This window comes from Chelmon rostratus, chromosome 12 (genome assembly GCF_017976325.1).
Source record: "Chelmon rostratus isolate fCheRos1 chromosome 12, fCheRos1.pri, whole genome shotgun sequence".
Lineage (NCBI taxonomy): Eukaryota > Metazoa > Chordata > Actinopteri > Chaetodontiformes > Chaetodontidae > Chelmon > Chelmon rostratus.
The window spans coordinates 26,548,729-26,574,857 of NC_055669.1; the positions used below are offsets into that span (position 1 = coordinate 26,548,729).

General features: G+C 46.1%; 1 protein-coding gene across 4 annotated transcripts in view; it reads right to left on the reverse strand.

The window, feature by feature from the left end:
• rasal2 (RAS protein activator like 2) overlaps nucleotides 1-26,129 on the reverse strand; it is a 72,519-nt gene that overhangs the window by 25,895 nt on the left and 20,495 nt on the right. For 3 of the 4 annotated variants that reach the window (XM_041948493.1, XM_041948492.1, XM_041948491.1), the window contains exons 2-4: nucleotides 20,807-20,934; nucleotides 20,231-20,354; nucleotides 2,181-2,287 (exon numbers count right to left, since the gene is read on the reverse strand). In XM_041948493.1, the coding sequence (XP_041804427.1) occupies nucleotides 2,181-2,287; nucleotides 20,231-20,354; nucleotides 20,807-20,934 (359 nt within the window). Of the gene's footprint in view, nucleotides 1-2,180; nucleotides 2,288-14,767; nucleotides 14,863-20,230; nucleotides 20,355-20,806; nucleotides 20,935-26,129 lie in introns of those variants that run through there. The other variant, XM_041948494.1, reaches the window with a different exon arrangement.

The window sequence follows — 26,129 nt, forward strand, 5'->3', positions numbered from 1 at the left end:
TGTGTGTGCGTCTGTGGCTTCATCCACAGGCAGCTCGAGGCCTCTGTAGACTCTGTAGACTCTGTAGACCAGGTCCAGGATCACTGTGACTGAACTCCAGAGATGTTCCCTTTCACTGGATACCTGCCTTATGACTCTTTCACAGGGGCTCAGGAGGAGGAGGCTCACTTCCTGGTTCAGGAACATGTTGTTGTGTTGGTGGTCAGTGCAGCTGATGGCAGCATCTCCACTGTTTCTTCATGTCCTCATTTCTTCTTTCGCATCTTGTTTAAATTCCCGACTCGGCTTCCTTCCGGCTCCCTCACACTCGTGCGGTCACACATCGCAGCAGATGGTTAGCATGTTGCTGCTGACGACCTCTGAAAGCTGTTAAATGCTCATCACAACACTTCAGACTGACGCTTGGACTCGTGTGTGTTTTCAGCCGCCAGCAGCAGAGAGATGAGCTTCATCTGTCTGTCAGCTAAATAAAGATCAGCCAGCGGTTCTGTGTCAGTCTGCTGTTCCTGCTCTGATAATCAGAGGAAGATGTTTACAGTGTCGCTTTAATTGGTTAAAGTCACGTTTAGCGTGAATGATCCATTACTAACAGGAGGTTATACAACTGCAAACACTCATCCAGCTGCCATCGAACAAGTTCACCTACTTCTGTCATTTACTGACACTGTGAGCATTCTGCTCTGAGACACGTCCAATAGAAAGAGACGCTCATACACCGCAGGAAAAGGCAGTTTAGGGTGCCCAGGTAGCCCACCAGGTAGCCCACCAGGTAGCCCACCAGGTAGCCCACCAGGTACAACATGCTCCCCATGCACTATGGCTATTTGATCCCAAGCTGAGGCCCTTTGCTGCATGGCGTCCCGTCTCTGTCTCCCCTCCCCTGTCTCTCTTTATCAGGTCACATAAGTCAAAAAATCTTTACAGAAAGAGAAAATTCAGGAGGTTTCATTGTGAAATCTGCTCAGTTTCTGTATCGCCGGGATCAGACATGATTATGAACAACAATCGGGTGAAATGTAATCACTTTTAATCTAACTGATATTTATAAAATGTTTACTTTCCACAGAAATCCCCCAAAATAATCTCAACTCAAGCTCCACTGATTAATAAAGATGAAGTGATCGGTGTCAGTAAACTGATTTATGAGGCAGAGGGTGACGACAAACACAACTTCTCTCTGTGATTCACCTCATTCGCTCCTGAACAGCAGCCTCATGTTGTCTTTCATTCAGTGTTTCTGTTTTTAGGGGCCTTTAACAAACACCTTTTCCCACAAGCCCTCGCGGTTTCATTTACAGGGACATGTGACCGGACTGCGTTACCGTGACGCAGTCAGCAGCACTTAGTGACAGCCTCGTCTTCCTCGGGGACTGACTGGTATCCATCGGAGAGTTGCAGTACCACTTCCTGTCATCACTCCTGTTGCCATGGCAGAGGACGTTTTTTTGTGATCGTGTATTTGGATTAAAAACTGAGGATATAACCGACTTCTGTTAGTCACATCATACACAACCATCTGAAAGCAAACAATAATAATAAGAAGAATAATATCATCGCAATGATGACTGCTTAACTCCAGGTAATAGACTGTGACATGTGATCGAATGTCCTGAAAAAGCCAGGAAGTACACCTCAACGGTTAGCTGTTGTCAGCTGGTTACATAACAGGAATATTTCTGAGTGGTTATGCATGTTGGTCTATGTATTAATTTACACACACACACAGATAAAGTTATTTTCATCACTATGATAAATGTACGCTGTGCGATGCTACTCAGGTCAGCAGTAGCTCTAGCACGATGCTGTACCACGCTGAAACCAGCACCCGGCCGCCGTGTCCGAGGACGACTGGCAGCCAAAGGGGGGAGAAAGTGTGAACCACTCTGGTGTGAGACCATCACTCAGTCAGGGTCCGGATGATTGAGACCCATGTGCTGCCAGTCAGCGCGGTAAAGGCCAAGGGATGCAAAGAGCTCAGTAACGAAGTTAGTCCGAACTAACCGAAACTGACATCCGGTCACTTAACTGACAGCCCAGTCCAGACAGAGTGTTTGTTTGAAGGAGGAAGAATTAAAAAGATTATGATGACTTCATGATTAAAAACACGTGTGGATTGTTCTTGAACAGTGTCTGTTGTTCTGATCGAGCAGCTTCTCACTGCTCGACCTGCAGAAACTCACCGGCACTTTAAAAGGTGACGAATTCGGATTGTCGACAGGGACGCTCTTCTCCGAGCTCCCCAGGCCGGAGATGCTCCTTCTCCTCGGAGATCGCTCCGAAGACACTTCTGCAGAGACAAAGAGAGAGCGTGTTAGATGAGCCACAGCACCCTCTTCCTCCTCTGTCTAATCACCATCATCATCATCAGCCTGAGCTTTCAGGCTGAGCCGGACGGGTGGAGGGCGCGGTGATGACATTCAGACATGGTGGAGGAGACACGGTGCGTTTGTTTAATGGCAGCTGGTTCCTGCACCTTCAGCAGGTGGAAAAATAACGACGAACCAGAGCGAGACCAGGACAGGTGATCCAGTTCCAACAGATGACAACTTTAACCTTCCTTACAAATCACACGTCCACTGACCAGTTTGTGGTTTCTAAGAGCTAACAGAGACTTTACAGGCTATATGTTTGCTTTATGACAGCTCACAGAAGCAGCTCAGCTCAGTGGCCTGATGCGTCTCTAACCTGAACAGGTGGTGCTTCCAGATGGAAGAGCACAACACATTTTATCCATTATGTCCAGTTTTTCTCCTCTGGAACAAGTCTGGTGTATTTCTGGAAAGTCTTTCATTCTGAACTCTGTCTGCTGTCCTTCATCAATCCTGACCTCCTCCATCATCGAGACAGCGTTAGCCACCATGAGAGCACTTCAGCGATCACAAAACACTGAACACGCTTCACATTTTCCTTTAAAGACTCAGACTCACCAGCATTTCAGAGCAAAATCAATGCATTTCAATGGAAGCTCCACAAATAGCAGAAACTTCACGCTGTTGACCTCAGAGGGAACAATTATGTAACTCTGCTCTGCTTCAGTATGAACTGTTCCAGAGGGGGGGCCTGCAGACGGGGCTCGATGGTACAAAGACAAATAAAACGTGTTAACTGACTGTCCTGTTAGCGATCAAGCTAACCAGCCTGCTAACTGGACGCAACAGGCCAGACTAATGATCTACTGTCTGCCGGCTAAATGAGCTTTTCCAGTCACCACATGACCAAACATCCAGCACCCCCCATCGCACCTGGACTCACACATGGACCCTGCTGTGACAGGAGCTCAGATCTAACACCAGGTAAAACAAATCCCACAATGAATTTATGATCTTTGAATTTATCTGCCAAATGCTGTGCCTGGATCAGATTCATGACATTAAAGCTGAGGAAGACAAAGCTGCAGTGTTTCTGTGCTGCTGTGGTTATTCCTGCTGCCTGTCTGTCTGGGACGTTGCAGAGAAGTGTGTCAAGGACAGACAGACAGGTCCAAAGCCCCACATCAGCAACCTCCTGCCCTGCACAGCTGCCGAGTCCCATCAGCTCAGCTCACATTGTTTCTGCCTCTGATCATTTACCAGTCAGAGCCGAACTCCACGGACAAAACTGCAAAGACGCAACTTCTCCGTGTCTTAAATGCAGCACTGTGACTCGTCCTGGTTTCATTTGAGCTCAGTAAAAGGCCATGTCCTCAGGGCTGGCTCACATCCAGGTTCATTGATTTTAAAGCTAATTTTAGTCCCTCTTACTTCCTCTCCAGATAACTCAACAGCCATCCTGTCTGAGGTTGTTGCAGTCCGTCTCCAGAGGCCCGAGCGGCTCTTGAACCAGCTCACGAACACCTACGAGTCCATTAACGGCTGCAGGGACGTTCCTGACGGCGCTTCAGCAGACGGGAAGCTCAAAATAACTCCTCACCTACGGCAGCGGGCCGACACGTGGCAACGGAGGATCTCCTGAGGTCCTCTACAGGATCACAAACCCCCACCAACATGAGGACTGGTGTCAGTTCACGGGATGTTACGATAACTATAAAAAAAGCATTTCTGACAACACACAGCTACTGACGCTAACATGTTAGCAAACAGCTTCCTGCAGCAACATACAGCATCATCCCATCGTCACCTGATGAACATGACATCCAGAGTTCACTGTTCACTGTCTTTGAGCCTGAGTTTGGTCTCCACCAACAGAAAACTGAACTGAGAGGAAGAGCAGAGCTGGCTGATAATTCTGTAGGTGTGTCACTACAAGCACCCTTTCTCAAACTGCACATAATCATCTGATCGATCAATATAAAAATACTGATTACTAATCATTGTCACTCAACAGGTTTGACCACATTTCTACAAATTCATCGCTTCACTCTGACTCAACATGTGCTTCTTGTGAGTCTCTGCTTTAGTGTTTAGCTGAACGCTGTATTTAGAAACACTCGTGGTTGTGTTAGTGCGGGCATGTTTCAGGTAAAGGTGAGACATCAGTCCATCCAAATGTGGAGCAAGTTCTAAACACATTTCCAGAAACATCAGCCAAAGACGACGTCACTGCTTGTCTGTGTGTGAATCTGACTGATGGAGGCAAACAGCAGGTGGAGCCGATCCTCCAGTCTGTGCCCTTAAACCACCACAGAAGAAGAGACACAATGAGGTGACGTCGTTAAAGAGCTCCGGTCAAAGGTGAAACGATGACAACATGATGAAATCAGACATTTCTGTTAGTTTGATGCATGAATGTGAGGAAGGTTACAGCCTCCTCTTCATCGCCCCACAAACGTCTGATGTTTTCAGCTCTTCACTGAAGAGACGAGTGATGTTAAAGTCACATGATTCATGGACGCCACGATGCATCAGTCTGTTTCCGGTTTTATCCACACAACAAGATCTCCATGAAACATGTCAAGGTTTTGATTTTGGAGATTTTTTTTTTTTTTTTGATGAAATCCTTTCAGGTGTTTTATGTTCTAACAGAAACATTCAAACAGGTGATGGGACTGATTGGACGGACGCTTCGGCCGAGACTCCACATACATCACATTCTGTGTGAATTCAGAGTAGAACCTCGCTAACACTACAGATAAAGTGAGTATTACTATTCTACATTTTCTATCACCACGTCTCTCATTCAGACTCAAATCAGCAGTGGATGCTAACGGCTAACTGCTAACAGTGCGTCACAGCCTCATAGATCTTCTTCCTCTGAGCCACAGAGCTCCACTAAAACACATCAGTGAGCCTCACACATGCTCCTTCATCCCCATGAACACACACTTCAGTTTATTCTGACTCAGTCACACACACACACACACACACACACACACACACACACACACACACACACACACACAGTCCTGCTGCCGCTAACATTCACTACAGCACCAAACGTGGATTCATCCGCCGCTGAAAATAGTCCCAACAGATGCTCCATTACCTCCTGCTTGCTACAGCGAGCAGCTGTTTGACCAAACCTTCGTAAACATGAAATTAAATATTTGTGAGGAGTTTTAAAGGTTTATCTTCAGCAGGAGTCAATGAGCTGAGAGCCGCAGACAGGAAGTCAGGCACTAACGTGTCGTTGGTCAGTCTGAACGTGAGACTTTGTGACAATGAGAAAAATGTAGAATCCCACCAGACTGATCCTTTAACAAATGACACAAACTCTTAAGTTAAAACACACAAATTCTGTTAAATTATAGAAAAGTTTTAAAAACACAGCAATGTTGTTTGATGTCCTACGACAAAAAAGTCAAGAATTTTGATTTCACATCCAAAAATATGTTTTGGGAACAAGGGACATAAAAAGGAAAACAAGAGTCAGCAGCACTTTACTATTTATTATGAACTGTTCAGTGTATATAACATATAATAAATGGTTTATAACATACTATAATGTGGTCTAATGTAACTGTATCTGTTAACATCTATAAGTCCTCCTGTCAACAGCCATACTGCTGTACAAACACATAATGAAAGATAAATTACGTAAAACACAGCTGTGTAAAATATGTTTTCATGGGACAAATTCTCAGTCATCAATAAATACTTCAAGATATCAGCTGTTAATGACGTTAGTGTTATAAACCACATATTCAATGTTCATATACTGCTTCCACATGCTTAGTAGGAAGGTCTAAAGTAAAGTGCTGCCCACAGATGAACAAACCACCGCCAGCAAGTCATGAATCAGCTGTGTTCAAACTGAAGTTTATCAGCTGTAAATCACAGATAATGATTTGCTAAAATCCAATTTTGGCTGCTAAGTACTGGCACAACACTGGCTGGTGGCAGTATCATCAGCCCATACACAGAATCAACAGTTTTCAGATCCATACCAAACCAGCAGCTAGTGACATCAAATCAGCACCATGTGGAGTTTACATGATGTTTAAATGGCATGAAAACACAGAGACGTGCCGCCTACTGCAACAGGAAAACATTCGCTCACTGTAACAGAGCCACAGTGAACGCAGCATGCAGCAGCATCAGCATTTAGCAGCTTTGGCAAAGTGCTGGATCAAGTTCCAGACGCAGGGTGCACGCTGCATGCACGCAGCGCTGCAACGAAGCCGGGGCCAAACTTTCATGCACCCCCCCCCCCCAACCCCCCAAAGGGGGACGGGGAAGAGGAGCGACGATGGTCCCAAACGCAGCGGACATCATCGCTTTTCTTCGTCACCGCGGAGACAAAGTTGAGGAAACATGCCGCAGGAAGCCGGGTATGACAAGTCGGTCACATGACATGGACAGAAACACAGAGAGAGAGAGGAAGACACGGTACCTCGATCACAGCTGTTCCCCATCATCTGAGGAGAGGACACACACACACACAGAGTCAGACCGGATTGGCCGAAGCAGCCGCCACCTGTCAGCCAATGAGGTTAAGCTGCAAACGTCCGTCTTCGTCCCATGAGCATCCTCGACTCGGCGTCCCCCCCGACCTGCCTCTCCCTCCTCAGCACCGCATCCTCCTTCCTCCTCCTCACAGTCCCTCCTCTCCCATCTCTGCCCTTCTCTCTCTCTCTCTACCCCCCTCTCTCTCCACTCAGCAGTAATTCTAACCCTCGCTCTACCTCTCTCTCTCTCTCTCTCTCTCTCAGAGCGCTGAGGTTTTACCGCATTTATTCAATCAATCCTCTAACTGCACTGTTCTGCCTTCTCTCCTTTCTCACGTCTTAGTCTTTCCTCCCTCTCTCTGCAGACGCTCCTCTCTCTTTCGCCCTCTCTCTCTCTCTCTGCAGCAGCTCAGTTGCAGCCTCGCTCTCTCTCTCTCTCTCTCTTCTTCTCTTCCTCCAGAGCTACATTTATCGCTGCGCTCAGAGGATAATTACTAAATAAGTTTCCCCTCAGCCAACTGATGTGGGACACAACTCTGGGGGCTTCAGCTATTAGCTGTGTGTGTGTGTGTGTGTGTGTGTGTGAGATAAGACAGAGAACCCACAAACAAGCATCACATTAGTGCTGCGAGTAAACACAGTAACTTCACAGTCTGTTCTGGATTGGACTGATTAAACACTTGGATTTTCTGAGCTATGACATTAATTAATATCTCATTAAAACATCTGTCTGTAATTTATTAGCAAAGAGGAATGCGTTCGCTGCCACCTGCTGGTGATGTCAGCTTTAGCCGATTGATGCGAGTTCCTACAATCTGCAACACCTGATGTTTTTGGCCACTTGGGGGCAGCGCAAACAAGTTGTGAGACTCAGCGGTGACACGTTGTCATCTTTAACACGATATGGTGAACTGGTTAGCCAACAGTGGCTCATTTACACCAATATTACTCCAACATTCACCCTGCTGAGCCAAATGCTGCACTATGTTAGCCGTTCTCTGCCTGTGTCTGTCTGCTGCTCAGCAGGTGGCGTACAGAGGCGTCATCATGAGAGCGGCGAGAGTGAACTAACACAGTCGAGTCACAGGCTGTAACACTAACACACATCAGGAAAAAGAAGCTCTGCTGGCTTTAAACAGTCATGAAACAGATCACCCTGTTTGGGACCGGTCCTCCGCTGCAGTCTCAGATGGTTCCCACAGAAACGTTTAAGGAAGCAGCGACGAAGTGAAGTAAACAGACATTTACCAACAGAACCGTCAGTCCTCTGGTTGTTAGTCTTCTCTCTTGTAGAACAATAGCATACTTTTTTAAAAACACTTCCAGTTAAGTACAAAATTCAGCGTTTTGCGCTTCAGTGGACTCACTGCTGCCCCTAGTGGGCGGCCCGAGACTCCACAATGAGACAAAGAAGTCTCAGCTCCAGATCTCCTGCTCGGACGAGCGGCACAGAGGTGAAACTGATGCTTTCTGAGTTGTTTTCAAATGGTATGTTTCAGTTCGACATGAGAAAAGAAGGTCGTGGACCTTTTCTATCTCCATCGTCACATAATCAGACCATTTCACACAGTGTCACATGACATCAACCTCCAAGACTGCAGTCAGCGCCGTGTCCTTAAAGCTGCTGTAGGATGTTTGGTTTGTGAAGGGTCCAGTACCACAACAACTAACTTCCCACCCTGTGAGAAACACCAGCGTCATCCAAGTATGGTTTGACTGACAGGTGACCTCTGATACATGTCCATCATCATCATCATCATCGTAGTTGGCAGACTGCCGCTCAAAAGTTTTAGTAATCCAGAAAGACAAGCAGTAAAACATCAGCTGATCTGCTTGAAATAAATAAAACTATTGACACAAAAAACCTGAAGATGTTTTCTCTCTCTGACCCGCCCCCTGATGATGTCACTTCCTTTTGATCCCGATCAGCAGCATGTTGTGGTGACGAGGCAGGTGTGGTAAATATCAACAGATGTTTGGATGTTGGTGTGTACGTTCAGGACACGCTTCCTGACGACTGAACATCATTCATTTATTTGTCTTTATTGATATTGTTTTTGTGTGTTTACTTATGCTAAGTTTACTGTTTACTGGTCAAGTATAGTCCTCAGTCCAATCAGTGATGACCACGAGTAGAATCAGCCAAACAGATTCATTCCCTCGTCTTCATAGTTCATCTTCATACAGGTGAAAGAGGAAGCATTCATGTTCAGGGTCTCTTTGTGGATTTAGTTTTGGGGCTGTGATGCTTTCAGGTAACTCTCTAATGTTGGATTTCTGAAGTTTCTTCATCTGTGGGAAATATTATTATTATTGTTAATACATTCGTGAGACTTCCTCTCAGCTGTCTGCTGTGTGAGTGCAGCAGGTCGGTCAGTGATCTTCAGACCTTCATCTTCCTGCCGCTGTTAACGAGTTATTGATTGGAGGAGGCTCGGTCACGGCTCCACTCAATCAATCGTTTCGTTGGATTCAGCACAGTCTTCTCTGACAGAGACACCGTGGTGACCTTCACAAACCAGGACGCAGTCAGACTGAGAGACTGGAGACCAGCAGAGTCCAAACAGCAGCTCTGTGTCACAGGAAATGGTCACCATCAGGTTGATCTGGTAAATGTTGGTACTGTCTAATTACTCTGGTGTTATTCTCTACATTTCTTCTTGTAATCAAATCCCACATGCAGAATCAAACAGTGTGTTATTCCTCTGTCACACAGCTCCTGTGGGCACAGCTGCAGGCTGAATGACTAAACATTCATAAAGGCTTAAAATGCACTTCTATCTGTTCATAACTACATTACAACACTGTCTGCACTGCGGCTGAGACTAATTCCTGGACGTGTGTCTGTTTCATCCCGAGCAGGACTTTGGGTGACAATGGCTCATATGACAGTTTGTATTTATTGAGCTTGGAGGGAAAACGCTGCTAAAAATACGCTTGAGAGCAGCAGCAACAGCTCAGAGACGAAGCTGAGACGTCTTCATCGGGGGTCTCATCCCGACACCAACAACACGAGGAGGAGAACCCGCTGCTCCTCTCCTCAGTGGAACCAACAGTTGGAACCCTCAGGATTCAGAGGACAGTACCTTCAGTCCTGCGGGTCCTGTCCGTTTCCTGGGTGATTTCTTCAGCCCGTTTTATTTGACTTTGAAAGTCTCATCACATCAGAAAGCCCCCGGAGCTCCGGCTGCCAGCAGAACATCTGTCTGCTCACATCTGGCTGATCAGTGTCGGGTGTGAAGCTGCTGAACAGCATCATGAATGTGACGTTCTGGTGGTTAGCGTGTCGCTGCAGGTACACCTGAGAGGGTCGTATATGATCTCATGTCAGCTGTAAGGCTGCTTTTAACCATTTTTTAAAATATCAACTATCTGATCTGCTTCAGAAACATGAAGTCTAAATGATATAAATAAAGTTTACAGGAGAAAAGAGGAAAACGTGTCTCAGTTTGTCTTTTTCAATCAACCTCACTGAGAAATGAAGATTTTTCAGTCTGCAGTGAGAACTCGGACATTTCCTCCTTCAGCAGAGACCTTTTTCCATGAAAACTTCTTTGTAGATGTTCAATTATGTGGAATTCTTCCAGAAGGATCCGGTTTCATGTTCACTGTTTCTTTACAGAATAAAGTAAATTACTCCAACTTCAGACAACTGAAATCTAAAATGTGCTGCAGCTAACGTCTCAGAGTCTAACCTGTGTCAAACACACCGGCTGTTTTCATGTACGTCCACACAACAAGGCTGAAGGGTGAAGGACCAGATCTGCTCCAAAAAGGACATAGATGCACATCTGCTGAGTGTCTGCAGGCGTGGACGTGTCCACGTCTGTCCCCATCGAACAGACGATGAAACTTATGTCGAGTGAACGCTCACAGATGCTCGCAGCCAGGCAGAAGCAGAAGAATCAGCATCATCCCTCCAAAAAAGCTGCAGTTTGATCACGTTCCCTCCCTGATCGACTCGTTCTGTCTGTCTGCCGTGTGTCGCAGGTGTCAGGTGTGTGTGTCCCACAGTGAGGACAGTGTCCATGGAGAAATCTCATAAATCACAACTTTAACTGACGTGACCTGATTCAGAATTCAGACCAGACGGCCGCACGCTGACTGCACATGTTGTCAGTGTGTGGTCATTCTTTCCTGATATGAGCGGTCTGATTCTGACCTTTGACCCCGAGCACAGTGTCCCGCCCTGAGCGTGAGTGGAGCTATAACAGAGGCCGCTCTTTCTGCGGTCAGCGCGACACCACGGACGGCGGAAAGACGGCCGTGATGTCACGAGGAGGCAGCGTCATTCATGTGCTGACACACCTGACAACAGCGACACAACACAGGTAATCTGCTGCTGAAAGACGCCTTTGTGTCAGAGTGTCTGCTGCACTGGGTGCAGCTCCACGCTGACGGGGTGAGAGTTCAATTCCCTCAGAGCCTACAGGCACAACAACAAATGCACGCACGCATGCACGCGCACACGGCTACGAGATTCTAGTATTTTCCAGGAATTCTCAAAAACTCTGCTCCTGTTTCCTGACAGAAACACAGAAACACCTGCAGGAAGCCATGACTGTAGCCTGTGTGTGTCTGTGTGTGTCTGTGTGTGTCTGTGAGTGTCTGTGTGTGTCTGTGTGTGTCTGTGTGTGTCTGTGTGTGGTTCACAGAGAGAAGAAGGCCGGATGTACTGAAACAAAGGCCTCAGCAGACTGTCCAACCTTGAAATACCTGGATCAACTTTTCAGCTTGAGGTTTTTCTGGATCTTTCTCCTGCTGAACATGCAGCTTCCAGTCCAGCTGTGTGCCTTAAAGAGTGTGTGTGTGTGTGTGTGTGTGTGTGTGTGTGTGTGTGTGTGTGTGTGTGTGTGTGTGTCTCTATAGAAACACTGTGTACACCTGCTGTTGAAAATCTAAAAACAAAGGTTCCTCTGAACCTGAAGGTCGACGTCTGGACGACATCCAGATCTTCCTACTGTTCATTTCACTTTAACTTGTTTGGTTAGATTTCAGTAATCAACAAGAGCAGAGCCACTGACGGTCCTCTTCCTCCTCCTCCTCCTCCTCCTCCTCCTCGTCAGACACAGATCAGCTTTCACAACAGATATTCAAAGAATTTCATTTCACATAATGAAACGGGTTCTGTTTGCTGAGCGTCGCTCTGTCTTTCAGCCTGAGCCGCCTTCACTCCACATTCCTCTCACTTCATTAATATTAATGTGACTGAAGAGTAAAGCTGAACATGTGACAGCGAGCGCAGGGCTGATGGCGACCGGGTTTGTTCCTGACTCCACTTCTTCAGTCACAAACATGATAACTGAGTCTTAATGAGCTCGAAGTCATTAAGCTGTGCAGGTTAACGTCAGCGTTTCATGTCCCACCACCTCACGCTCACGCTCTGGACGTTTATTCACACGATTAGAGAGACAGAGAGAGAGACTGAGAGAGACAGACAGACTGAGAGAGACAGACAGACTGAGAGAGAGAGACAGGGTGAGAGAGAGACAGACAGACTGAGAGAGAGAGACAGGGTGAGAGAGAGAGAGACAGACTGAGAGAGAGAGAGAGACAGACTGAGAGAGACAGACAGACTGAGAGAGAGAGACAGGGTGAGAGAGAGAGAGACAGACTGAGAGAGAGAGAGAGACAGGGTGAGAGACAGAGAGACAGACTGAGAGAGACAGATAGACTGAGAGAGACAGACAGACTGAGAGAGAGACAGACTGAGAGAGAGAGACAGACTGAGAGAGAGAGAGACACGGTGAGTGATAGAGAGAGAGAGAGAGAGAGACTGAGAGAGACAGGGTGAGAGAGAGAGACAGACTGAGACAGAGAGAGAGACAGACTGAGAGAGAGAGAGAGAGACAGAGAGAGAGACTGAGACAGAGAGAGACAGGGTGAGAGAGAGAGACAGGGTGAGAGAGAGAGAGACAGACTGAGACAGAGAGAGAGACAGACTGAGAGAGAGAGAGAGAGACAGAGAGAGAGACTGAGACAGAGAGAGACAGGGTGAGAGAGAGAGACAGGGTGAGAGAGAGAGACAGACAGACTGAGAGAGAGAGAGAGAGAGAGACTGAGAGAGAGAGACAGAGAGAGAGAGAGAGAGAGAGAGAGAGACTGAGAGAGAGAGACAGGGAGAGAGAGACAGACAGACTGGGAGAGACAGACAGACAGACAGATAGAGACAGACAGACAGAGAGAGAGACAGACAGACAGACAGAGAGACAGACAGACAGAGAGAGACAGACAGACTGAGAGAGAGAGACTGAGAGAGACAGACAGACTGGGAGAGACAGACAGACAGACAGACAGACAGAGACAGACAGACAGATAGAGAGACAGACAGACGGATAGAGAGAGAGAGAGACTGAGAGAGACAGACGATAGAGGAAGACAGACAGAGAGAGAACCAGACTGATAGACACAGACAGACAGATAGAGGGAGACAGACAGACTGGGAGAGAGAGACAGGCTGAGAGAAACAGACAGAGACAGACAGATAGACAGATAGAGGGAGACAGAGAGCAGCTGGAGGACGAGTGTCCTCTAGAACCTCCTCAGCTGCTCAGATACTGGGAGTGATCTTCTGTCTGCAGCTTCTCTGAACGTTTCAGCTCAGAAGGTTAAAAACAAACTGAAACAAACTTTGGTTTAATGTCAACGTGGACACAAACCAGCTGACCGAGCCCTGCAGAAGACAGAGACACGGTCCTTTAAAGACAGATCCACTTCATGTAGGGTGCATCCTCACACAAAAGCAGAGTAATCTTAAGTAAATTTGGGACACAATGATCTAATTATAACTGAACTGGGGACAGCTGGAGGGCCACAATTTAGGCTAACTGTCACAGCATCCGTTAATAATGAAGAGCAGCCGAGTGCACGGAGCTGGAAGAAATGTCATTCACTGCGTGGACGCTGCACGTAAAGGCAGAGGAGAAGAAGAGCCGAGCGGCGAGGGGGGGCCTCGACGACTCCTCGCACACCTCCACCTGTCTGCAGGTCAAACATCACTGCACCACCCGCTCTTATATAACCTAAGTACAGCCAGAGCACCTCCACCTGCTCCCTGTCCCACAGTGAATGACATAACTCCCCTCTAACTCGCATCACCTCCTGCCCCCCTCCATCACAACACATGACGTCCTGCCATGACCCTGCACGTCTGCTCACTGCTGTACTGCACCTAAGTACATTTACTGCAGTACTGTACTACAATAATCTCATTCCACTTTTTACTTCTACAGCACTACATTACATTACTTAAGTTTATACACACAAAATATATTAAAGTATACAAGTAAGGCTGAAACATTGATTAACTGATTGGCAGATAATTAATGATCGAGCATTTTGATAAAAGTTATTTTTCATGGACAAACATTTGATGCTTCCTGAAAATATTTGCTGCTTTTCCTTTGGATTATTTTAATGATTGTACATTTTTTTTCAATTTCATTCAATGAAGTCTTACAGAGCAGCAAAGCTCCAACAGTAGAACAGTAGAACAGACAGAACAGTAGAACAGTAGAACAGATAGATCAGATCGATCATTAGAACAGTAGAACAGTCACAGGTACGTTTTACTGCACTTTAAAAACTAAGTACATTTTCCTGGTTGAACTTTTTTCTATTACTTACTTTTACTTTAGTAGGAATTTGAATGCAGTACTTTAACTTGTAACGGAGTATTTTTGCGGTAGTACTGGTGCTCATCCTGATCGATAAGCGGATCGGCTGGATGTCGTTCAGCGGTGTTTCAGGGAGGAAACGGGGGCTGGAGCCACAGGTTGCTGCAGGCGGAGGCTCCTCACACTCCTCACAGCTTTCCGCCTGTTTCGCAACCGCTTTTTCTTTTTTTTGTGACAAAGTGGCCGCAGAGCGCGAGACTCGACTCGCGCGCTGCCTCAGCAGCGGAAGTGCGATTTTTAATCAAAGTGTTTGAAATCAGAGACTCACCCACAAAGTCCATCAGAGGAGCAGGTTAACTCATGTCCGCTGTGAGTAAACACGCATGAGTGTGAACGCAGCTTCGGCCTGTCAGCACACAGCGGTTAACACACACACTTCCGGCCCGGACCTTCACAATAAAGGTCCCGGAAACATGAGCCGTGTTGGAAGCTGCAGTGTTTATATATCCGCCTTCTATTTCAGATTTCATGCTAATAATGATTTTAGAGCTCAGTGCTGCTGTCACACATTCTCTTCTATCTAATTCCCTGCTTTATTGTTTTATTCTCTTCTAGTTTAAAGTATTTGAATATTTTCTGTATTTCTTCACATTATTTCTGTTTTGCAGCGTGGGCGGACCTTCATCATTCAGCCCTGTATGGTAGAAGAACAACAAAGATAAACTTTTAAGCAAGTCAAAACTTCTAAAATGTACACAAATAACTCAAATGGTCCATATAAATGTATATATGACCTTAGATGTTTTAATATGTATAGATTTTAAATTCCCTACTTTTTGCATTTATTTATCTATTTCCTGTCTCATCAGCCTGTTTCTTCTGCTGCTGTCAATTGTCGCTATTCTCTGTGGGGATATATAGCTGTATTTAATTTTATCTCAGGAAGAGGAGGGCAGTAAAATAATGATGAAATGATAATAGCAATGGATTTGAAGCATGACAGCAGAGCACAGTTCCTGATGATCTTTCTGCTGATTGAAAGTTTACACTTGTTTTGATTGATTGATTTCATGATGGATTAACTTGCATGTGCTATAACAGGTCATTTTTTACTTTTGAAATCTGTAATAATTTTCATTTTTGAGGTCTGCTGATGCTCTGATGAGTTCCTGTTGTATAAAAATGAGCCACAACAAGATGCAGCTTCAGGCTACAATTTTACAGGTTGAGAAATGTTAAACTGTTTTACTGCAGCGTTTATGGACTGAATCCAGAATGTTTACAGGTCTTTATTTTGAAGGTGAGTTTGCAGGATGTGTGGTTTTATTGTGGTGGCACTGACAGGTGGAGAGCAGACTGAGGAATGCAGCAGATCCTGAGCTGAAGTCAGTCTGAGGTTGACCTCAATCCAGCAGCAGAACAACTGAGGACACAACAAAAAACACTTGGTACTCTCCAAGTGTGTGTGTGTGTGTGTGTATGTGTGTGTGTGTGTTAAATATGTCCACCAGGACGCCTCGAGATCTTTTACATTTTAAGAAATTTTCCTTTATCCTGTAAAAGACCTAATTACCATACAAGCCACAGGACATCAGTTTGATGGGAAGCATGCATCATCCCAAAAATCATTCCCAGTAAATAGGTGAGAAAATACAATGAGCCAAAGGCCTAGTGTGAAATCTCAGCTTCCACTGAGGTAACAAAGGTGTGACTAACAATGTGCAACACTTAAGCCCTGCTGATGATTGTTTTGTGCAATGAGCCACTGATTTTTTTACCTTTCCAAAGAATATACTGTAGCTATAAACCTTTAACTATAAATAAGCCTGGAAAAAAATCCTGTGGAGATCTCTGTGGGGTTACAACCTGCAGCCTGACGGAGGCTCACCTGTGCTCTACAGGTAGGCATGTGTCTGAGTGAAGGTGTAACGTCCACGTGGCCTCTGGCCGTTTTCACACGCAGATCACTTAACTGTAATCAGTGACCTCATCTGGTGACATCATGACCTCCAGTTTCAGTAAAAGTCTGTCACATGGAGAGGAGAGGTGAAGAGGAGGAGGAGGAGGAGGATGTGCTGCAGAGCTGCAGGCGTCTCAGAGCAGAGACAGTTAATGAGTAGTCTGTCAACACTGTAATTAGACTGTGGACTGAAATTATATCTCAGCTACTGTCGCTGCTGCTGCTCGTCCTTCACAGTTTGACAATAAAAAAGAGGTGCAAGCAGAAATCCAGCATCAAACCCAGCATACATCCAGCATCAAACCCAGCATACATCCAGCATCAAACCCAGCATACATCCACCATCAAACCCAGAATACATCCACCATCAAACCCAGCATACATCCACCATCAAACCCTGCATACATCCACCATCAAACCCATCATACATCCAGCATCAAACCCCTCATACATCCACCATCAAACCCAGAATACATCCACCATCAAACCCAGCATACATCCAGCATCAAACCCAGCATACATCCAGCATCAAACCCAGCATACATCCACCATCAAACCCAGCATACATCCAGCATCAAACCCAGCATACATCCACCATCAAACCCAGCATACATCCACCATCAAACCAAGCATACATCTAGCATCAAACCCCGCATACATCCACCATCAAACCAAGCATACATCCAGCACCAAACCCAGCATACATCCAGCATCAAACCCAGTATAAATCCACCATCAAACCCAGCATACATCCACCATCAAACCCATCATACATCCACCATCAAACCCAGCATACATCCACCATCAAACCCAGCATACATCCACCATCAAACCAAGCATACATCCACCAACAAACCCAGCATACATCCACCATCAAACCCAGCATACATCCACCATCAAACCCAGCATACATCCACCATCAAACCAAGCATACATCCAGCACCAAACCCAGCATACATCCACCATCAAACCAAGCATACATCCAGCATCAAACCCCGCATACATCCACCATCAAACCAAGCATACATCCAGTACCAAACCCAGCATACATCCAGCATCAAACCCAGTATAAATCCACCATCAAACCCAGCATACATCCACCATCAAACCCATCATACATCCACCATCAAACCCAGCATACATCCACCATCAAACCCAGCATACATCCACCATCAAACCCAGCATACATCCACCATCAAACCCAGAATACTGTTAATCCTGCATCAGAACCACCATAAATCCATCATTAGACCCAGTATAAATCAAACATAAAACTGAGTATAAATTTCATGATTGAAGCCAGTAAACAGTAAATCTAGGATTAAAACCGGTATGAAACCAGTATGAATCTAACATTAAACCCAAGATAAAACAAGTATCCAGCATTAAATAGTGTAATTCTAGTTATAAATTATAATAAATCAACCAAAATCACTTTTAATCCAGTAATGAACCAGGTTTACATCCTGATTTGATCCCAGTATAATCTCAGTATAAACCCAGTCCAAACTGGTTGTTAGAGGTCTGTTGTGTGGTCTGACAGGGCAGATTAACATATAAATGACCTCCTCCCCCCTCAGCCGGTGGGTGGTGGGTGAGGAGGGGTGGGGGGGATTAAGGAGGTCAGTGAATGAATGAGTTTCTCTGTGGCTGAATGAGGGCGGCGAGCAGGGTGGGAGCGTTCTGTCCGTCCACTAACTGATCGATAAACTGACCGTCAAAAGTCTGAATCAAAGTATTAAAACTTTCTGTTTGGTTTTTCCTGAGGGTCTCCTCTGGTCCCGGAGCTCGCATATGAAACCAGCTCTGGACCCCTGCAGTTCTGGGTGGGAATCCCCTCAGCCCAGGCGTCCCACAGGGGGCAGCGGGGTCAGTCCAACTCCTTCAGACGGACGAACGGACACTGGATCCTTTGTCCTCCAGACATTCCCCGTTCACAGCAACGTTCCCACACGGAGCAGGAAAATTACAGGCTGCACCCGAACATCTCATTATAAGAGCAGAGGAAAACATTCACCTGACTGAGGAGGACGAACCATGAAAAGACTTTCCCAAACTTTAAACTGAACTCAGCTGGGCAGCATGAGTTTGTGGACCTGACGTACGACATCAGAGCTTCAATAAGGAGCAGCAGCTGTTTATTACAAACGTGTGTTTTTCTACCTGAGCTGTAAAACACATGAATAACTATCTGAAATTGTCAGCAAGTGAAAAACTTGCACAACGAAGCTGCACAACATTAAGTCTTAATGACTGGTGGTAGCCAGAGGTAAGTGAAAGTAGCAAAAGCACACTGCAGAAATACTCTTTCAACAGTTAACATCAAATATACATATTAAGGACCAGAAGTTTAAGTACATGATGCAGAATGGCCCATTTCTGATAATACAGCATATATTATTATTAGATCATAATTACCGATGAATTAAAGTGTTCATCACTTTACAGTTGTAGCCGGTGAAGGTGGAGCTGGTTTTAATGATGTTCTATACTGCTGAAGGCTCGGCGACAATCATGACTCAGCATTTATCATCAGTTTGTACAAAGTAGTAGAGTAGAAATAGAAGTGCTAAGCAGAATGAAATGCAATGGCTCAGGTACAGGTATAGTACAAGCATCTCGAAAGTATACGTGAGTAAATGTACTTCGTTACTTTCCACCACTCGTCCAGCTCCCAAACCCAGTAAAGAGTTTAAACACTGTGTGTAACTGGAACTTTAGGTGACGACCTAAACAGAGTCGTTAGAATAAGTGACTTCTGAGTTTAAGATATATAGAACGAGATAGAAAGTATTTCAGTAGCAAAGACAGAAATATGGTGAAAACCTGCATAGACTGCAGGAGACACTTTCAAAGAGCAACTCCGAGCCACGATACCTTCCTCCAGAGAAATAACCCTGATGATGTCACAGTGGTGTCATCAAGGTTCATCTGGTTTATTCTGAATCGTGTGTGGATCCTGTGGATGTATTAAGAGAACCAAGATGGTGCCCCATTCATTCTGCTGAAGGCTGGAATAAATAGTGTGTGTGGACGTCCACATAACGTATAACCCAGAGACTCAGTATACGGAGCATGTGCACGCTCTGCACGTATGCAGAGACCTAATGTCGTATAAACAGAACTGCATCCCTGTGTTGGACTTTCACAAACTGGAGGTGTGGAGCTGTTTACCAGCACGGGAAAGACGCACCACAGTGCATTGTGGGAAATGTGGGATACAGTGTTTTTGGAGTGTGATCCGGACCGCAGACTGTCAGGATACCAGATTCAGCTTTTTATTCCAGCAAAGGTGAGACATCAAACACACCTCTCCAAAACTCAGCATATTCCAGGAATTCCATGTCATCCTCAATCCTCCACAATGTGCAGTCCTCAGTTAACCACACACACACACACACACACACACACACACACACACACACACACACACACACACATACACACACACACACACACACACACACACACACACACACACACACACACACAAACCTCCACAGTCTAAATATCATCACATCCGCTCTTTTGTTCTCAGTGTAATCCCTGCTAATATCTGATGGGTTAGGCCACACACACACACACACACACACACACACACACACACACACACACACACACACACACACACAGACACACACAGACACACACACAGACACACACGCGCGCACACACACACACACAGAGGTAATCCACAGGCGTGGTGTTACATAATGAGACGTTACTGAGCTCTGTTGTGCTCTAATCTTTACTTCCTGGTCTCAGGTTGGAGCAGCTCACAGCACCGGCACTTTCGTTGTCATGGCAACCATGCTTCACTCTGGTTCTTACCTAGCACGGTGGCGCCCTCTGCTGGGAACTCTGGGAACTGTCCTTCTGAGGGGACGCTGACGGTCCTGCGGAGACTTCGACCCTTGGCTGAGTCTGTAGGGCTCTCCTGAGCCTCCCCTGCAGCCTGAGGGAGGAGGAGGAGGAGGAGGAGGAGAAGGAGGTCACTGTGTGCTACTGCAGGACTAAAATGTGATTTAACATCTGACTGGATGTTCAGTATCTTTAAATTGGACCGTGTTTATTGCATCTGAAACTAAGTTCAGACTGGAGCTGTGGACTGTTTGCTGTCTACAGTTATCAGCTGGGCTGCAGGGGGCTGGTGTGTTAAAGAACCTGTCATTGTTTGTTCGTGTTGCACTAAACCAGGTGTGTGACGAATCAAATCAATTAAAATTAAAAGAACTGACAGATCCATACACTGCTGACACACCTTAAATTCAAAAATGGCTGTGGAGATCCAGACTTTTAACTCTAACCAAACCTTTATGAGACGAGGAGTAAAATAAACACACAGGTTTTGTCTAGAGGAATAAAGACGCCGATGCGTCGGCGTGTATAACAGCAGCGAGTTCTGACCTCGTCGTCCTTGTTGAGCAGGATGAGCTGGCTGTCAGTCAGGATGCAGAACTTCCTCTCCCAGGCTCCACTGTCGGTGTACGGACTCTGACCGCAGGAGAACCGGTGAGCCGGAGGACCTTTAACATCTGAGAACAGACACAGGACGTGTTAGAAACATACGCACACGCACGCACGCACACACACACACACGCACGCACGCGCACACACACACACAAGTCATGTTGAAGCTGCATTAATAAAAAAAGATTTAAACACTCAGCGTCCTGTTGATAATTCAAGACATTTAAATGCTTAAACACTTAAACACTTTGTACAAGGCTGAATAACCAGCTGCAACCGCCCCGGGGCTCCTGGACCCTCAGGGGCCCCAACAGGCCCGGGCATTTAAGACGGGTCCTGCACTTCCACATGAGTCAGTCACTGAGTGAGTGTTTCCTCCTCATCTGGAAATATTCAGCCCCCTGTTGACCATCTGTCAGTCAGTGTCTCATCTGCAGTGCCGGAAAGTAACCAAGTACATTTACCAGGCGCTCTACAATGTTGAGATACTTGTACTTTACTCGAGTACTTCCATTTTATTTTATTATATATGATATATTTTATTATAATTATATAATACTTCTATGCTTTTACAATTAAAAAATATATGGATAAGTTTATAAAATATAAAACTTTTAACATTAAACCAGCGTTCCCAACATGTTCACCTCGTGGCCTCTATAAAACCAGTGAAGTCGTGTCTCTTGTCAGTACTGAGTACTCATAATGTAGTATTGAGTACTCAAGGGTGTCGCAGCTCCTGCGATCCATCACAACATGGTCTCTAGCTAAACCGCTGTACTTGCACTTTTAGCTGAGACTAAGAGGAGCGTTCGGCTCAGCAGGGAGGAGACAGGCTGAGCTCAACCTGCAGAGGGCGCTGTGCCTCTGCACATCCACCTGCTCCTCATCACTCCACCAGAGTGGAGGAGGAGGGGGATTAAAAATGAAAGGGGTGTCTGGAGGAATGAGCAGAGCTGTCTGATCTCAGCTGACACTCTGTCACACACAGCAGAGCTGACTCAGCGGAGGTCAGAGGTCATGTCAGAGCGTGTTAGACAGACCTGCCCTGCTGCTGCACAGGGGACCCACACACTGATGCCGGATCAGCCCAGTCCGCTTCAGTCTGGGAGAATTCAGCAACGTCACACAGCCTGAAACACTGCAGCACATTTCTGCCTCATCACTGCCGGTTGATTGGCCAAAAAACTGCATGAGAAGGTGCTCGGCCACGATGAGAAGAATCTGTGGCAGGAACGCTGAGTATTTCTGGAGTTCATGTTCATCTGGAGTGATTTTCTGCCATGAAGTTGATCCTAATTAAAAGGACGGCAGTTTTTATGGACAAACGGGGTCACGATGACACAAGTATCTGTGAGGCCGAGCTGGTACGTCCTCATGGAGCTGAAGCATGTTGAAGAAAAACGTCAGGAACAAGCTTCATGTTTTCAGAAACACAGATGAAAGAAATGCTGATTGTTAATGGAAGCGGAACAGAGGGAAAATAAAATATCCAATCCAGAAAATCTCATGTCAATCCAGCCAGTATTCAGTCACACGTCAGGCTGAACTGATTGACCAACACAGGAACCAGCTTCTGATCTGAAAACAGCCTTTTCCTCTAAAGGTGCTTAGCTTTGATTGTGTGTGTGTGTGTGTGTGTGTGTGTGTGTGTGTGTGTGTGTGTGTGTGCGTGCATGTGTGTTCGAGTGTGCGTGCGCGACAGTGAATCAGTGTAAAGTGTTAAACAAAAGCTTCGTCTGTTTGGAAGCGGCGTCTCTTCGGCTGGGCAGAGTAAACAGATGGTGCTTTCACTGTGCCTGCCTGTGCTGGGATCATTCAGCGTTTGTCTGGCTGGGTAAACACTCCACACACTCTCACAAACACACACCCACACACACAATGACTCTAATTGATTATGATGGACACTTGATCGCAGAGTGAATTAAAGCGTTAGCTGCAGTTTGTCTCGTCTGCCAGGAGGACGCCGACACAGGAAGCACTCAGTCCTGGATGTGATCATTTCCAGGATTTTCCAAACTCTGCCGGATCCCGTGATATTTTTTACAACATTAGTGGCTTTTCTCGTCTGTAAGTGATCTGGATCGATCGACGGGTCCAGAGACGACAGTTTCGTCGATAAAGTGTCGGCACATACAGTAAAGTCAGATCTTCTTCTCTACTTTGGTGTGAACAGTCACGACTTGTTTGCTTTCAGTCATCGCCAGACTTCCAAAACTTCCCCTCTGACCTGGTTTTAAATGAATGCAAACAAAAATAAAGTCTGAAAGAAGGTCTCATGAACCTAAAGATAAGTCACACTATGTTGTACCTGAACTCCACCTGCTATAACATGTCAAACATGAACATTGCTGTACTTTTGTCTTGTTGCAGACGCCAGGATTTTAATTAACTTGGTCACTAAAAACAAACCTTAAAATGAGTAAATCTGAACAACAGTTACTTCCATCAGCTGCTGCTGGCAGAAATCCACCAGAACCGCTGCAACAGCATCTTTGTTCTTCAGCAGCAGAGACGTCTGAGGTTCACATGTTGTCTGTTCTCAGCATCACGCTCTTTATCTGAAGTGATCGTGTTTGGTTCAGATCATGAAAAACGTGCTGATCTTTCAAAGACTGTGTGGTTGGACAGAATACTCCTCCTCTCACTTGACAGCTTAGTTTTTGGGTTTATCGGTAAACCCAGCGCAGAACTTCCATAGGAAATGTGCTGTTTTAACTCTAAGTGGCCACAGTGAGTTCTCCAGTTTATGAGTTCCCTGAACAGAAACCATAAAACGTCAGTAAGTTCAGAGTTTATTGTTCAGCTGCAGTAAACAGCTGTTTAACCCCTCACAGCCTCCACCACTCCACTCTCTTCATCTTAATCTTCAGAACTTTTCTCTGAAGCTTTCAGCCTTTTGTGTGTGAACACTCTGTTGAATTGTACCTGGATTATTTCTCTGACACGTCACTCTTTTTCAGAAAGACCTCAATGACCAAAGAGATGAGAGTGTCATCTATAAATACACATAATTACCACTTCATCTTCATGTCCCTCCCCACGCAGTGACCGGCAGCCTGTGACAGTTCCACATATTGTTTGTTCCATCGTGGTTCGACCCCTTTCAGCTTCAAATCAAAGTTTTAGAGAACAAGGAAGCTGTAAAACATCTGTAATCACTTCCACATTTCAAACTGTTGTTCCTGAAACTAAATCACATCACAGCAGGAGCGAAGGGAAGAAACCTGCAGTGATGAAGCTGAAACACCGTCAGCTGAGATTCTGGAGATGACTTCCTGTAAATACAGTAAAGAACGTCTGAAGAAGCCTTCACAAGGTTCTTAACAGTTCAGGTTATGAATCTAAAGCGTCACAAGATGGTTAAAAGGTTAAAAAACACTTGACAGCTGATTGGATGAACCACCTGTCCATCACGTCTAACTTCAACCAATCACAGCAGTGAACCAGATGACGCAGTAGGACAACACGTTTCATGAAGAAAAGTCTTCAGGTCTGATAGAACCGATTCTACAGCAGCAGCTACGCTAACCTCTTCAGGACATTAGCATCGTTGTTTTCAAAAGAACAGAAACTTCTCTCGCTGTCGTCACCTCTGAACCACACCTGTAGCCGCCCGCAGCTCGTCACAGGAGCTGACTGGCCACAAACTAACTCTCACGTCAGGTGATCTCGTGATCTCACAAGTCTGCCTTGCAAGGAAAATGAAATCCTGTTCTTCACCACAAAAACTGTGTGATTGTGAAGCTTTTCCTCAGCAGGATGAGTCGCCCGGTTTTCATGTGCGAGTGGATGTTTGAATTAAATTAATTTAGTTAATCTCAGCAGTGCCGACAACACAAAACGCTGTTGAAAAGGTCAAGAACGAGCCTCGTTAAGCTCAGTTTTTAAGTCAACATGAGCGAGAAGTCCTGAACTTCTGAAGTTTTAATATGTAAATTTGATAATATTGAAAAGAAAAGCTCCAGAACAGCGACCACACGGACCATCGCGCTGGTCACCAGCTGTTTGAAATCATGTCTGGTTTTTAGGACTTCTCCACTTTTTGCTGCGTTTCTTTTGTGAAGTGATGAATGTTTTCACCTCATCGGGTCTAAACATCATTAAACAGTCACTCTTTGGTTGAAGTGCTAATAACGCTCATCCAGAATAAGATGAAACTTGAAACTAAAGGGGTTGGAGGCTGTGGAGAAGGCCAACACCACCTTCCTTTAATGACCCACAGAGGCTGGAGTCTGGTTTGCACACAGCAGCTTCATTCAGACAGAAGAGGCTCCAGAATAATGTGCAGGTTTGTTGATGGATTACAGCCACAGGAAGTGGAGCGGAGCTGAAGGAGGACCAGGCGTTTGTGCAGAAAGCAGCTGAGGAGCTACATTTTCAGCGGCCTATTTCTGGCTGCATACTAAATCATCCACGTCAAAGCTCGGGGCCAGAAACCCCTCAGAGATCTGAAGGCAGTCACACCTGCTACTGTTCAGAGCTGCTGAGTGAAAGCGCGGCGGCCGAGGAGGAAGAAAAGAAGACTAATTGGCCAGTTTTTCTGTTCTGTCTCCGAGCGGCGCAGAGGGACTCGAGCTCAGCTAATTAGCGGATCCGAGGTCTGCCGCCACCGCCGAGACGCGTGGACGCCTCCGAGCTGACGGACGAGCGGAGCTGAACAAAGACGGGAAGCGGGGACGGGACGGCGGGCTGCTCCCAGATCAGAGACAGAAGGAGAGGAGGGCCGGCGGCTGCCAGACTTACGTAACGCCTCGTACCTGCCTGAACCTCAGCCCCGCTCCGGTCCAGCGTCACGCAAACCTCCACACGGCTCAGCGTGCAGCTAACAGGACTCATGGTGACTGCCGGGCTCTGGAGCCTCACTATCCACAGCAACAATCCAACGCAGAGCTTCTTTTGGAAATCAGCCTTTTAACAGCCCGAGTCAGTCACAGCGTCCTGGTCTTCAGCTCGCCAACATCAGATCTCAGCCTCACAAACTGAACTTTCTGCTTCCATCATCACGACACATAAACCTATTGTACACAGCCCCCACGACTCTGAACGCAGTGTAAAAGCCACCAAAGATCTTCTGTGACTCCTGTTTTCAGACTGATTTCACAGCAGCTGCTCATAATAAAAACATTTCATCCATGTTTCTGTCTTTGATGGGAGGAGCAACAAACTGTTCAGTCTCCCTAAAACTCTGCTGCAGTGTTATTGTGTGAGATGAATCAAAGGGAGACGGCTGACCACAGGAAGTCCTCTCTGCCCCCCC